Source organism: Coregonus lavaretus (genome assembly GCF_964263955.1).
Source record: "Coregonus lavaretus genome assembly, chromosome: 28".
In the NCBI taxonomy this organism is placed as follows: Eukaryota; Metazoa; Chordata; class Actinopteri; order Salmoniformes; family Salmonidae; genus Coregonus; species Coregonus lavaretus.
Genome location: NC_140015.1, coordinates 21011046 through 21024146, shown reverse-complemented (window position 1 = coordinate 21024146; position 13101 = coordinate 21011046). Strand labels below are relative to the sequence as shown.

The following is a 13101-nucleotide window of genomic DNA, read 5'->3' as shown; positions in this document are numbered from 1 at the left end:
CTCCTCAAGTTTCTTCTTTGTGAAGAAGAAAGACAGAGGTCTGCGCCCGTGCATTGATTATCGATCACTGAACAAGGAGACTATAAGATTTAGTTATCCTCTCCCCCTCATTCCTTCAGTGATTGAGTCAATGCATGGGGCACACTTCTTCACTAAACTAGATCTCAGGAGTGCATACAACCTGGTGCGTGTTCGGGAGGGGGATGAGTGGAAGACAGCATTCAGCACAACCACGGGGCATTATGAATACCTGGTGATGCCCTACGGTTTGATGAATGCTCCATCCGTCTTCCAGTCCTTTGTGAACGAGGTGTTTCGGGACATGCTTGGTCGCGGTGTGGTGGTCTACATCGATGACATCCTGGTGTATTCCGCTACGTGCGCCGAGCATGTGTCCCTGGTTCGCAAAGTGCTGGCCCGACTGTTGGAAAATGACCTTTATGCCAAGGCAGAGAAGTGTATGTTTTTCCAGCAGTCCGTCTCCTTCCTCGGATACAGCATTACCACCTCAGGTGTGGAGATGGAGGGAGATCGCATTTCAGCCGTGCGTAATTGGCCGACTCCAACCACGGTTAAGGAGGTGCAGCGCTTCCTTGGCTTTGCCAAATACTATCGGAGGTTTATCCGGGGCTTTGGCATGGTCGCAGCTCCCATTACATCCCTGTTGAAGGGTGGGCCGTCCCGGCTCCGCTGATCTGCTGAGGCTGACCTGGCCTTCAGGAGACTGCGGGGTCTGTTCACCTCAGCTCCGGTACTGGCCCACCCCGATCCATCACTACCGTTCGTAGTGGAGGTGGATGCGTCCAAGGTAGGGATAGGCGCTGTCCTATCCCAATGCTCTGGCACGCCACCCAATCTTCGCCCCTGTGCCTTCTTCTCTAAGAAGCTCAGTCCGGTGGAGCAGAACTACGACGTTGGTGATCGGAAGCTGTTGGCTGTTGTCCGAGCTTTGACCGTGTGGAGGCATTGGCTCGAAGGGGCAAAACACCCTTTCCTCGTCTGGACGGACCACCGTAACCTGGAGTATATCTGGGCAGCAAGGAGGCTGAATCCTCGCCAGGCCAGGTGTGCTCTATTCTTCACCCGGTTTGATTTCACACTATCATACATTCCGGGTGCGAAGAACGTGAAGGCAGACGCACTGTCCCGGCTGTATGACACAGAGGAGAGGTCCAAAGACAACACCCCCATACTCCCGGCCTCCTGCATTGTGGCGCTGGTAGTATGGGCGATGGACGCGGAATATAGAGCAGGCATTACGCACAGATCCATCTCCACCTCAGTGTCCAGCTGGGCTGCGGTACGTGCCTGCTCTTATCCGTGATCGGCTGATCTTCTGGGCACACAAGTCATCCTCCTCTGGTTACCCAGGTATCGGTCATACAGTGCGCTGCCTGATCTTAAAGTACTGGTGGCCTACCTTGTCTAAGGACGTGAGGGTGTACGTCTCCTCCTGCTCGGTGTGCGCCCAGAGTAAGGCACCTAGGCACCTCCCAGCGGGTAAGTTACAACCTTTACCAGTTCCACAACGACCATGGTCTCACCTTAGTGTTGATTTCTTGACTGATCTTCCCCTCTCCCAAGGTAACACCACCATCCTGGTCGTTGTGGACCGCTTTTTCAAGTCCTGCCGCCTCCTTCCTCTGCCCGGTCTCCCCACGGCCCTGCAGACTGCGGAGGCCCTGTTTACTCACGTCTTCCGGCACTACGGGGTGCCAGAGGATATAGTGTCCGACCGAGGTCCCAGTTCACGTCCAAGGTTTGGAAGGCGTTCATGGAACGTCTGGGGGTCTCAGTCAGCCTGACCTCTGGGTTCCACCCCGAGTCAAATGGGCAGGTGGAACGGGTAAATCAGGATGTGGGTAGGTTCCTGCGGTCCTACTGCCAGGACCGGCCGGGGGAGTGGTCGGTGTTCTTGCCATGGGCAGAATATGCCCAGAACTCTCTCCGTCACTCCTCTACTTACCTAACGCCATTCCAATGTGTTTTAGGTTACCAACCTGTTCTGGCACCGTGGCACCAGAGCCAGACCGAGGCTCCTGCGGTGGATGACTGGTTTCGGCGCGCGGAGGAGTCGTGGGACGCTGCCCACGTTCACGTCCAGCGCTCTGTGCGTCGTCAGAAGGCCAACGCTGACCGTCACCGCAGTGAGGCCCCGGTCTTCGTACCCGGGGATCGGGTCTGGCTCTCGACCCGGAATCTGCCCCTCCGCCTGCCCTGCCGGAAGTGAGCCCGCGGTTTGTGGGGCCGTTCAAAGTCCTGAGGAGAATCAACGAGGTCACTTATAGGTTATTACTTCCCCCTGATTACCGTATTAACCCCTCGTTTCATGTGTCTCTCCTCAGGCCGGTGGTGGTTGGTCCGCTCCAGGAGTCTGAGGTACGGGAGGTTCCTCCACCTCCTCTGAACATCGAGGGGGCCCCGGCGTACTCTGTCCGTTCTTTTATTTATTTATCTTTTATTTATTTTATTTTTTGTCATTTAGCAGACGCTCTTATCCAGAGCGACCTACATTTACATTTACATTATTTAGCAGACGCTCTTATCCAGAGTGACTTACAAATTGGTGCATTCAACATATGATAGCCAGTGGGACAACCACCTTTCTTTTAATTAATTTTTTATTTTTATGGGGGGGTGGGGGAAGAAGGATTACTTTATACTATTCCAGGTATTCCTTAAAAAGGTAGGGTTTCAAGTGTCTCCGCGAGGTGGTCAGTGACTCCGCTGTCCTGGCGGAGCTTGTTCCACCATTGGGGTGCCAGAGCAGCGAATAGCTTTGACTGGGCTGAGCGGGAACTGTGCTTCCGTAGAGGTAGGGGAGCTAGCAGGCCAGAGGTGGATGAACGTAGTGCCCTCGTTTGGGTGTAGGGTCTGATCAGAGCCTGAAGGTAAGGAGGTGCCGTTCCCCTCACAGCTCCGTAGGCAAGCACCATGGTCTTGTAGTAGATGCGAGCCTCAACTGGAAGCCAGTGGAGTGTGCGGAGGAGCGGGGTGACATGAGAGAACTTGGGAAGGTTGAACACCAGACGGGCTGTAGCGTTCTGGATGAGTTGTAGGGGTTTAATGACACAGGCAGGGAGCCCAGCCAACAGCGAGTTGCAGTAATCCAGACGGGAGATGACAAGTGCCTGGATTAGGACCTGTGCCGCTTTCTGTGTAAGGTAGGGTCGTACTCTGCGAATGTTGTAGAGCATGAACCTGCAGGATCGGGTCACCGCTTTGATGTTAGCGGAGAATGACAGGGTGTTGTCCAGGAGCAATTAGGGTTAAGTGCCTTGCTCAAGGGCACATCGACAGATTTTTCACCTAGGCGGCTCGGGGATTAGAACCAGCGACCTTTCGGTTACTGGCACAACGCTCTTAACCACTAAGCTACCTGCCGCCCGTTCCATCCTGGATTTGAGGCGTCGGGTGGGGGGCCTTCAGTACCTCGTGGAGTGGGAGAGGTATGGTCTGGAGGAACGGTGCTGGGTCCCGGTGAGGGATATCCTCGATCCCTCCCTGTTGCGGGATTTCCACCGTCGCCATCCGGCTCCCCCTGCTCCGCGTCCTCCTGGCCGTCCCCAAGGCCGGGGTCGGCGCGCTGCTGGAGCTGCGCGTCAAAATGGGGGTACTGTCACGACTTCCGCCGAGGCTGCCTCCCCTCCTTGTTCGGGCAGGCTTCGGCGTTCGTCGTCACCGGCTTACTAGCCACTGCCGCTCCATTATTCATCATTCCATTTGTCTTGTCTTGTCAATCACACACACCTGGTCTTATCCCCTCATTAGTCCGTGTATAAGTGTTCCCTCTGCCCCCCTTGTCCTTGTGGGTGATTGTTAATTGTGAGAGTAGTGTAGCTCGGTGGAGCTACTCGTACCTTGTTATTGCCGGGGTAGATATTTCCCCTGTGCCTGTTATTGTTGGAGCTACCGTTACCTTGTATTGCCAGGGTAGATTTTCCCCTGTGCCTGTTTCATTTGTCGCTATCCAGCACTATTTGTGTACGAAGAAATAAACTCTGGATTCTGTGATTACCCTCCTGCACCTGACTCCTTCTATCACACTCATCACACTTACAAGACCTTCGCTTGAAAAATGAGAAAAAATCGGCAATAGTACTGTTTGTCCATCTTGCGGCGTCGTAGCCAGTATACACTTCCTCAAAATAGTTTGAATAAATCTAAGATACCTCAAGAAATCTGTCATTAATTTTGACGTTTTTGCAGAGGAGATCTTAGTCGCGCAGTTTTATATCTAACTAAGATATTTGGTTTAGTATTTCTCAGGTGAACAAAATGTGCATGAAAATGAGTTGTCTATCGTTGAATGTCAACAAAAACTTCATTGAAGAATCCCTACTGTTGACCAAAAGACCAACACACGGCTCCCGAACTTGGGATAGCATCGAGAAAATGTTTTGTGTGCACGAACAGCTGGAAACAAAAAACTTGCCGAAGACCAAAACAAACAAAAACGTCACAAAATGTCTGATTGGAGAAAAAAAAACTGATTGAAATGGATTTAACAGGTGACATCAATAAGGGATCATAGCTTTCACCTGGATTCACCTGGTCAGCCTATGGTTTTGTACACTCAGTGTATATGCACAAACTGTTCCGAACTGTTTAGGATGGGAAGCATGCGGACGCCTTTACACAGATCCTATTGTCAGCTCACTCCCACTCTCTTCCTCCAACCTCTCCACACAGAATCCCTAGCCTGTCAGAGTCCTGGCATCCATTGTGTCAGCACTCATGGTTGGGAAGGTCTCTTACAAAAGGAGGTCACTGAGGGAAATTAGCTAGTAGCCTACCAAAAATTAGCAGGGGCCTAAACAGTATCCAACACACTTGAGACGAGAAAGAGAATACTCTCACGTTGGCCGGAGCCGATCTCTCTGTGGCCTTTGAGAGGAGCCTGCTGCAAACCAGTGGCCAGAAAGAGCTCATAGAGTTATGATTAATTGCTTTTGGGTCTGGTGCTATCCCTTTGACACCAGGCTGTGTTGACCTGGGCTCGCAGGCGTGCCAAGAAGCTTTATCGATGTCCGCCGACCGTCGTGTTGTCAGGGTGCCAGGCACCTTTTGTAATGGGGGAGATGGGGCTGGGACGAGAGGCCAAACTGAAAATGAAAATCATTTGTTCCCTCCACTTTTCCACTGACTGACACAAATTGGAACTAGAACATCTCCTGGTTTTGCTCCCCCTCCCAGTGTAATAAGCCCCATGCTCTTTTTTTTGGGGGGGGGGGGGGGGGGGGGGGACGAGGGGCTGGTCGGCCAGGGGAAAAGGGGGAGCAGTTGGGAGAGAGGGGACCTTTCAGCTTGCCTGAATATGGACAAACTTCATTATTTCTTCCAGCCTCTGTCCAGTCCTCCCCTTTCTTTCCCTTTATACTCAGTGTGAATGAGGTTGCCCGGGTAACAGCGGAGGGAGAAAAAAACGCACTCCCCCAAAAAGGAGGATTGGGGCGGAGGCAGGGGGATGGGGAGTGCATGTATGTGGAGAAAACATTTCTAGTGAAACGCCTGGCAGCTTTCGGGTGGTGTAGAAATAAAAAAGGGAAGGGAAATCCCAAAGTAAATGAATTTGACGAGTCCATATCGACCACGCCTGATTTTCATGTAAATGTAGCGAGGGCCCATTTGTCTCCCCCTGGCCCCTGGAGGCCTTCATCGTACCTCCCTTTGATAGCTGCCATTGCCCATTAGCCCAGCAGCACAATCCCAGCACTGGCCATCACACCCACAGCTCTCATTAAGGCCCGGCCCCCGCTGGGAGGACAAACGTCCCCTTTGTGTGGCCTCTCGAGCGGGGCCACCGCCATTCTCCAGGGTCCCTGGGGACCACACCGCTCTTAATTTGGAGGGTGGTGTCTGTGTGGGGTTCCTGACAAGACTCCAAACCCCATTGCAGCTGGTTGCCACCGTATGTAGCAGGTTGGCCATTCACCGCAGTGAAATATGTGGCGCCACACTGTTAGTCCGATGATAATGATAAAAAATGACAGAACCTACACTACCAATTAAAAGTTTGGACACACCTACTCATGCAAGGGTTTTTCTTTATTTTTACTATTTTTTACATTGTATAATAATAGTGAAGACATCAACACTATGAAATAACACATATGGAATCATGTAGCAAACAAAAAAGTGTTAAACAAATCAAAATATATTTTTTATTTGAGATTCTTCAAATAGCCACCCTTTGCCTTGATGACAGCTTTGCACACTCTTGGCATTCTCTCAACCAGCTTCACCTGGAATGCTTTTCCAAGAGTCTTGAAGGAGTTCCCACATATGCTGAGCACTTGTTGGTTGCTTTAATTCACTCTGCGGTCCGACTCATCCCAAACCATCTCAATTGGGTTGAGGTCGGGGGATTGTGGAGGCCAGGTCATCTGATGCAGCACTCCATCACTCTCCTTCTTGGTAAAATAGCCCTTACACAGCCTGGAGGTCATTGTCCTGTTGAAAAACAAATGATAGTCCCACTAAGCCCAAACCAGATGGGATGGCATATTATGCTGCAGAATGCTGTGATAGCCATGCTAGTTAAGTGTGCCTTGAATTCTAAATAAATCACAGACAGTGTCACCAGCAAAGCACCCCACACCATAGCACCTCCTCCTCCATGCTTTACGGTGGAAAATACACATGTGGAGATCATCCGTTCACCCACACCACATCTCACAAAGACACAGTGGTTGGAAACAAAAATCTCCAATTTGGACTCCAGACCAAAGGACAAATTTCCACCGGTCTAATGTCCATTGCTCGTGTTTCTTGGCCCAAGCAGGTCTCTTCTTCTTATTGGTGTCCTTTAGTAGTGGTTTCTTTGCAGCAATTCGACCATGAAGGCCTGATTCACACAGTCCCCTTTGAACAGTTGATGTTGAGATGTGTCTGTTACTTGAACTCTGTGAAGCATTTATTTGGGCTGAATTTCTGAGGCTAGTAACTCTAATGAACTTATCCTCTGCAGCAGAGGTAACTCTGGGTCTTCCATTCCTGTGGCGGTCCTCATGAGAGCCAGTTTCATCGTAGCGCTTGATGGTTTTTGCGACTGCACTTGAAGAAACTTTCAAAGTTCTTGAAATGTTCCATATTGACTGACCTTCATGTCTTAAAGTAATGATGGACTGTCGTTTCTCTTTGCTTATTTGAGCTGTTCTTGCCATAATATGGACTTGGTCTTTTACCAAATAGGGCTATATTCTGTATACCCTCCCTACCTTGTCACAACACAACTGATTGGCTCAAACGCATTAATTCCACAAATTAACTTTTAAGAAGGCACACCTGTTAATTGAAATGCATTCCAGGTGACTACCTCATAAAGCTGGTTGAGAGAATGCCAAGAGTGTGCAAAGCTGTCATCAAGGCAAAGGGTGGCTATTTGAAGAATCTCAAATATAAAATATATTTTGATTTAACACTTCTTTGGTTACTATGTATTATTTCATAGTTTGATGTCTTCACTATTATTCTACAATGTAGAAAATAGTAAAATTCAAGAAAAACCCTGGAATGAGTAGGTGTGTTAAAACTTTTGACTGGTACTGTATATGTTTTATATGCATGGCAATTTAAGGGAATACTTCGGGATTTTGGTAATGAGGCCCTTTTTCTACTTCCCAAGAGTCAGATGATGTCTCTGTGTCCAGTATGAAGGAAGTTAGAGGTAGTTTCGCCAGCCAATGCTAACTAGAATTAGCACAATGACTGGAAGTCTATAGGTATCTGCTAGCATGCTAGTATCCCTTTAAGTTGGACCAAAAACAAGTTGGCTTAGGCAACAGGTTTTAGAGACCAATACTTTGCTCAAGGTCTCTCTTTTTCTCCTCACACACATGCACTGAGCAGTGACAAAGTATGAGCTAAATGTTACAGTGGTAAGTCATTTCAAATCAGTGTTGCACTATAGCACGCAGACTCAGAGCTGTGCATTTGAACAATAGGGTGAAAATAAGTGAGCAAGGGAAGGGTTCTCTTCCCTCTCAGCGCAGCGAGAGTTGATTGAAAAACCTTCGGGTGTGAATGAAGCATGCAATCAGATTATGGGCTGGAGGCTGAGTGGGAATACAGAATGGGAGGCCGGGGAGAGAGAGCTGACCAAAAACATCTCCTGACACATAGATATCCACTTAAAATACTACAATTATGAAGGTGACCCTTAAAATACTACAATTATGAAGGTGACCCTTAAAATACTACAATTATGAAGGTGACCCTGAACCGAAATGAATTGTGCATGTACTAAAATACAATACATTTGTTATGTTTTGCTTTTGTAATTGCCATACTCTGTGGATGCTACATGGCTCAATAGTGTCACAAACTCACCTAAGGGCTCTTCAGAGCTGATATAGGTGGCGGTGGGCGATGCAACTGGAATCTCTGTAGCAGAGAGAACACAGCACAAACATAATGACATTTCACATCACTACTCAGTTTGACAGCTTCATATGTGGAAAAAGGAGCAAAGTTGTTAGAACGTCTCAGTTCAATTTCCTGCTCGCTTTCCTTGGGGCTTAAATGAACCTCAGAGCATTGGTGATATACTCTCAGGGATGCCTTAATAGCTTGTCATGTTATTGATTGCTGATTAGGACACAGAGATTGTGCTTGGAATACACATTAATAGCCAGTTTCCCATTTGTGTTTCATTCTCTTGTATTCGTGGCATACTGTATTGTCAGGTACAGAGAGCCAGGCCCCCCGGCCTTGTTAAAATTGAAGTTGGCAGGAAGTTTGATATCACAAAAATGTAATATTAAGCTATTAAACCTAAAACATATTATCTAGAAAATATACGAGAAACCAAATATTTTCAGCTCCATTTTCAAGACCCCCATTTCCTCCAACTTTTACACTACATTTGTTACTTTCCCAACAAAATTAAAGAAATCCTATTCCAGTGGGTTCAACGATTTATTTTATCGCTGTGGATCCTGGCCAAACATATCACACTGATTCCTTTTCCACAATGGCTTTGTTGAATTTCCAAATACAACTTTATCGGAAATGTCACCAATTGAAACGGCTGTATAAAATGGCAGCCAAATGTAAATGTCTATGTGTCCCAGCCATCAGCGTTATCTTATCTGGTCATGCCAGCTGCGTTGGCGGTGCTACCCACCCATTAGCCCATCTCGTGTGTGGCGGTTTCGTTTATCGGCAAGAGGCTGGAATCTATGGGCTGCTGATACTGCGAATAAATAAATCAGTCATCATTCCCCTGGACTGGCTGGGTGGATTTATAGGGAGATGGACTGTTAACGGTGCTGCAACACACAAGGCCATGTTAGCCTAGACATTATGGCCTGTTTTCTTAAGCTCTGGTCAAACAGTAAAATATCCATCCAAAGAAATAAAGGAACAGGGGGAAATAACCAAATGAAATGAACTCAGGCCATGAATTCATGTATAACAAGCATGGGTTTTGGTGCGATACAGTACTTGTCAGCGACTACTCCAATTGATGGGGCCAGTGTTGTTACTAGCTGGGCTATGGTTGGGCTGACTTGTGTGGTCTGTCTGAGGACAGATCTCTAAGTACTGAGGCAGGTCATACTTATACAGGGGGCGATAGGAGAGCGGCTCTGCTGGTAGCCCTTGGCACAGCGGTTGCAGGTGATGCCAGTCACGCCGTCCTTGCAGGGGCACTGGCCGGTGGTTTGGTTGCAGGTCTTGCCGGCTGCGCCAACTGGATGACAATCACACGCTGTCAGGAGGAAAGAGCAGGAGAAAACAGAGATGATATCAACAAAATGTAGATTAGATGAAATCTGTTAGGTCTTCACTAGTATTAGTTTAAAACCAATTAGGCATAAAGCATCCTTCTCAATTCACTGTGCCTCTCGTTCCTCCAATGTTGACTCTCTAAACTTCAAAGTAAGCTTTGAACAAGCTTAAAGTGACTCCCAGGCCACCACAGATGGTGACTGGGACCTGCACCAGCAGTAAACCTCAAACAAATTACGATTACTCCCTTTTTCCTTAATGATTGTAGGCCTTGCCATCAGGCATGAGTATTGAGGAACAGTATATTACATTATCAAATAATATCACATTTAGATTTCACTAAACAGTTTCTCTGCCTGGTCTGTTAGCACTTTGAGACTGCACCTGTGTGTGTGTGTGTGTGTGTGTGTGTGTATGTGTGTGTGTTTGTGTGTGGGTGTCTGTGTGTGTGTGTGAGCCATGTGTGTGGGCCGTGCTTGTGAGCCGTGTGTGTGTCTGAGCCGTGTGTGTGTGTGAGCCGTGTGTGTGTGAGCCATGTGTGTGTTTGAGCTGTGTGTGTGTGAGCCTGTGTGTGTTTGAGCCGTGTGTGTGAGCTGTGTGTGTGTGAGCTTTGTGTGTGTTTGAGCCGTGTGTGTGTTTGAGCCGTGTGTGTGTGAGCCGTGTGTGTGTCTGAGCCGTGTGTGTGTGAGCCTGTGTGTGTTTGAGCCGTGTGTGTTTGAGCCGTGTGTGTGTTTGAGCCGTGTGTGTGTGAGCTGTGTGTGTGTGAGCCGTGTGTGTATGAGCCGTGTGTGTGTTTGAGCCGTGTGTGTGTGAGCCGTGTGTGACCAGTGTTCTCTCTGTGGAGCGTTGTGATCCACGGCGGGCAGAGCAGAGCCTGTGCGCCTCTCAGATTGAGTTTACAATCTAAAGCTTTTTGGCAAAGAGCTCCTCGCAAATATATCCTGAATAATGTTCCCCATTAATGGAAGAGTGGAACACACTTCAAAGCTGTCTGTTTAAGTTGTTAGTCGGGAGGATTGCACATTAAATGTGAGAATTTCGTTTTGTGCATGTGCTCTGCCAAACGTTTACCATAAAGCCTGTGTTTGAAGTTGAAGCCCAGCTCTCTCCATTAGAGTTGTATGTGTTTTATGTAGCAGAAGAGTAATTTGAAAATAGTTTTAAGTGGTCCAACAGAGGCTGGAGTTGGGTGCTATTAGCTGGGATTCAATGGGCTTCATGAATATTAGAAGTCACTTGTTAAATAAAAAAAACTAAAACTTTTCTGTCTTCTTTCTACTCAATTTGCAGTATAAGTACATTTTGTCAAGTTTGTTTGACAACTTTTATTGAGGTATAATAAAATGAGAATAAAATAATCCTGTCCTAAATAAAAACAAAAACAAGAAGGTCATGAATGAAAAGTCATGTTTCTAATCAAGTCCTCCATCTTTCCCATCTAGAATGTTCTTATGGTTCTTACGTCACACAGTAGGAATACAATAAATATGCCCAGGGTTATATGAGCATTCATTTAAAAACAGGATTCTAAACTCTACGGTACATGGACTGAAACTGTAGGCTTGCTCTTGCTTTCTGTTTATTTCATGGGCATTATCTTCTAAAGCATTTACAAATGACTTTTTAATGCAGGGTGGGACCATAAAAAAAAAGAACCTGAGGTCACTCTTGTCCCTCCCTATGGCATGTGGGTATTGTATTCTAAAGATTTATGTCTATTTCTTAAGGGGTTAAGGGGTTGTATTTGAAAGCAACATCAAAATAACTCTTGTTTTTGTATTGCTTTATAATACTTCACAATAGAGATGCACCACTGCGTCTCCACTCAATCCATCCACCACCATCTAGTCCTTGTCCTCTGAGCTCAAACCACTGCACTGTGCTCTTAATGTTCTGAGTCCTACACTGGGAACCAACTGGAAACATTAATTAATTTCCCTGTGCGTGTGTGGAGCTGCCTGCGGTGTGGAGGTAAAGAGTTGCTGAGAGGTTGAGGGGGAGTGTAGTGCAGTGGACCGTGTGGCTGCTCCACTGCTGTGGGCTCCCTGTGCCTGGTGAAAGGCTTATACGGCGGAGCGGACGAGAGGACGGGGAATAAAACAAACCGTTAGAGCTGGGGGCCGCTGGGGGCCGCGCTGCACTTCGAGAGCCGTGTTTACACTGCGCTTGATGAGGGATGAAGTCGTTAATCTGGGAAATAAAACATGAGGCATTCCACACTGCCACTGGAGACGCCGGTGTTTCGGCCTATATGGCGGAGGGGTCTATTTCGTAACCTCCACCTTTCTGAGAGTGGTGATCCTACATTTTGGGGTGTTCAGGTTGGAGAATGAAAGCAGACTTCCTCCTGGCTGTGTTGGCACAGCATTGTGTTTCCTGTCCAAAAACAGCAGAGCGAGATGGTTGGCTGAGTTGAACAATAAATACCATAGGTCCTAACTGATGTCACAAAGCGCTGAGTTTGTCATCTGAGGAGAGCACAGCAATCAGGCTGTTTGGGTTTGATCCCTGAGTATGGACCAGAGTAAATGGTGGGGCAGAGCTGGAAGCCTTCACGTTACTGATACAGCCCACTAGAAAGCCTAAGACAGGTTGCTGTATGTGGTAAGCTCATTAGGGAAGGAGAGAACCTCTGTAACACTAACCTGCCCATAGCTTCATCCTCTGCCCGCCCCTAACTTCATCCCAAATATAGGCTGTAAAAATGTTTGGGCTGGCAGCGTGCAGTGAAACAATGATGCTCCCAACCATTAGCCACTTTCGAGAAGTGCAAAAGATCCATCAAATGTGTTTAGAACAACAGCACAACATGAACTATGTTTGCCCTGAACTCCAATTAGGTGTGAACTCTGACAGCCACCACTGTGAAACAACCCCAAAACAGACTGGGTAAGTGGCTGCGTTTTATAAATGATGGTGGACTGTGTTGATACTTTCACTCCGTGAGACTTGGAATAGTCAGAATGAGTTAAGAGTGGAGGTCTCTTGTGGTCTGCAGTAGGAAATGTAATATGTTGCAGTTCCTGTGACTAATTGGCCAGTGGAGTATCAGGCTGAAGGGCACTGGAGGATAGGTACTCCAAGACCCCACTCTGAGCCAATAGGAATGCAGCCACGGAGACCCCAATATGTGGGTCTGCACAGAGTCACTTACTTGTCACTGAAGCGCAAGCTGGGTCCCAGTGTAATACAGCACATTGGGATGTTGTAATGGGACTGGAAACAAACGACTTGAAACAATATTCTGTCTTTCATACGAGGATATTACACTCTTAGAAAAAATGGTGCTATCTAGAACATAAAATGATTATTCGGCTGTCCTCATAGGAGAACCCTTTGAAGAACCCTTTTTGGTTCCAGGTAGAACAC

General features: G+C 47.6%; 1 protein-coding gene across 2 annotated transcripts in view; it reads right to left on the bottom strand.

The window, feature by feature from the left end:
* LOC311103614 (netrin-1-like) overlaps positions 1–13101 on the bottom strand; it is a 51412-nt gene that overhangs the window by 10643 nt on the left and 27668 nt on the right. For both annotated transcript variants that reach the window (XM_084145211.1, XM_084145212.1), the window contains exons 4-5: positions 9563–9712; positions 8332–8385 (exon numbers count right to left, since the gene is read on the bottom strand). In XM_084145211.1, coding sequence (XP_084001337.1) covers positions 8332–8385; positions 9563–9712 — 204 coding nt within the window. The remainder of the gene's footprint in view (positions 1–8331; positions 8386–9562; positions 9713–13101) is intronic.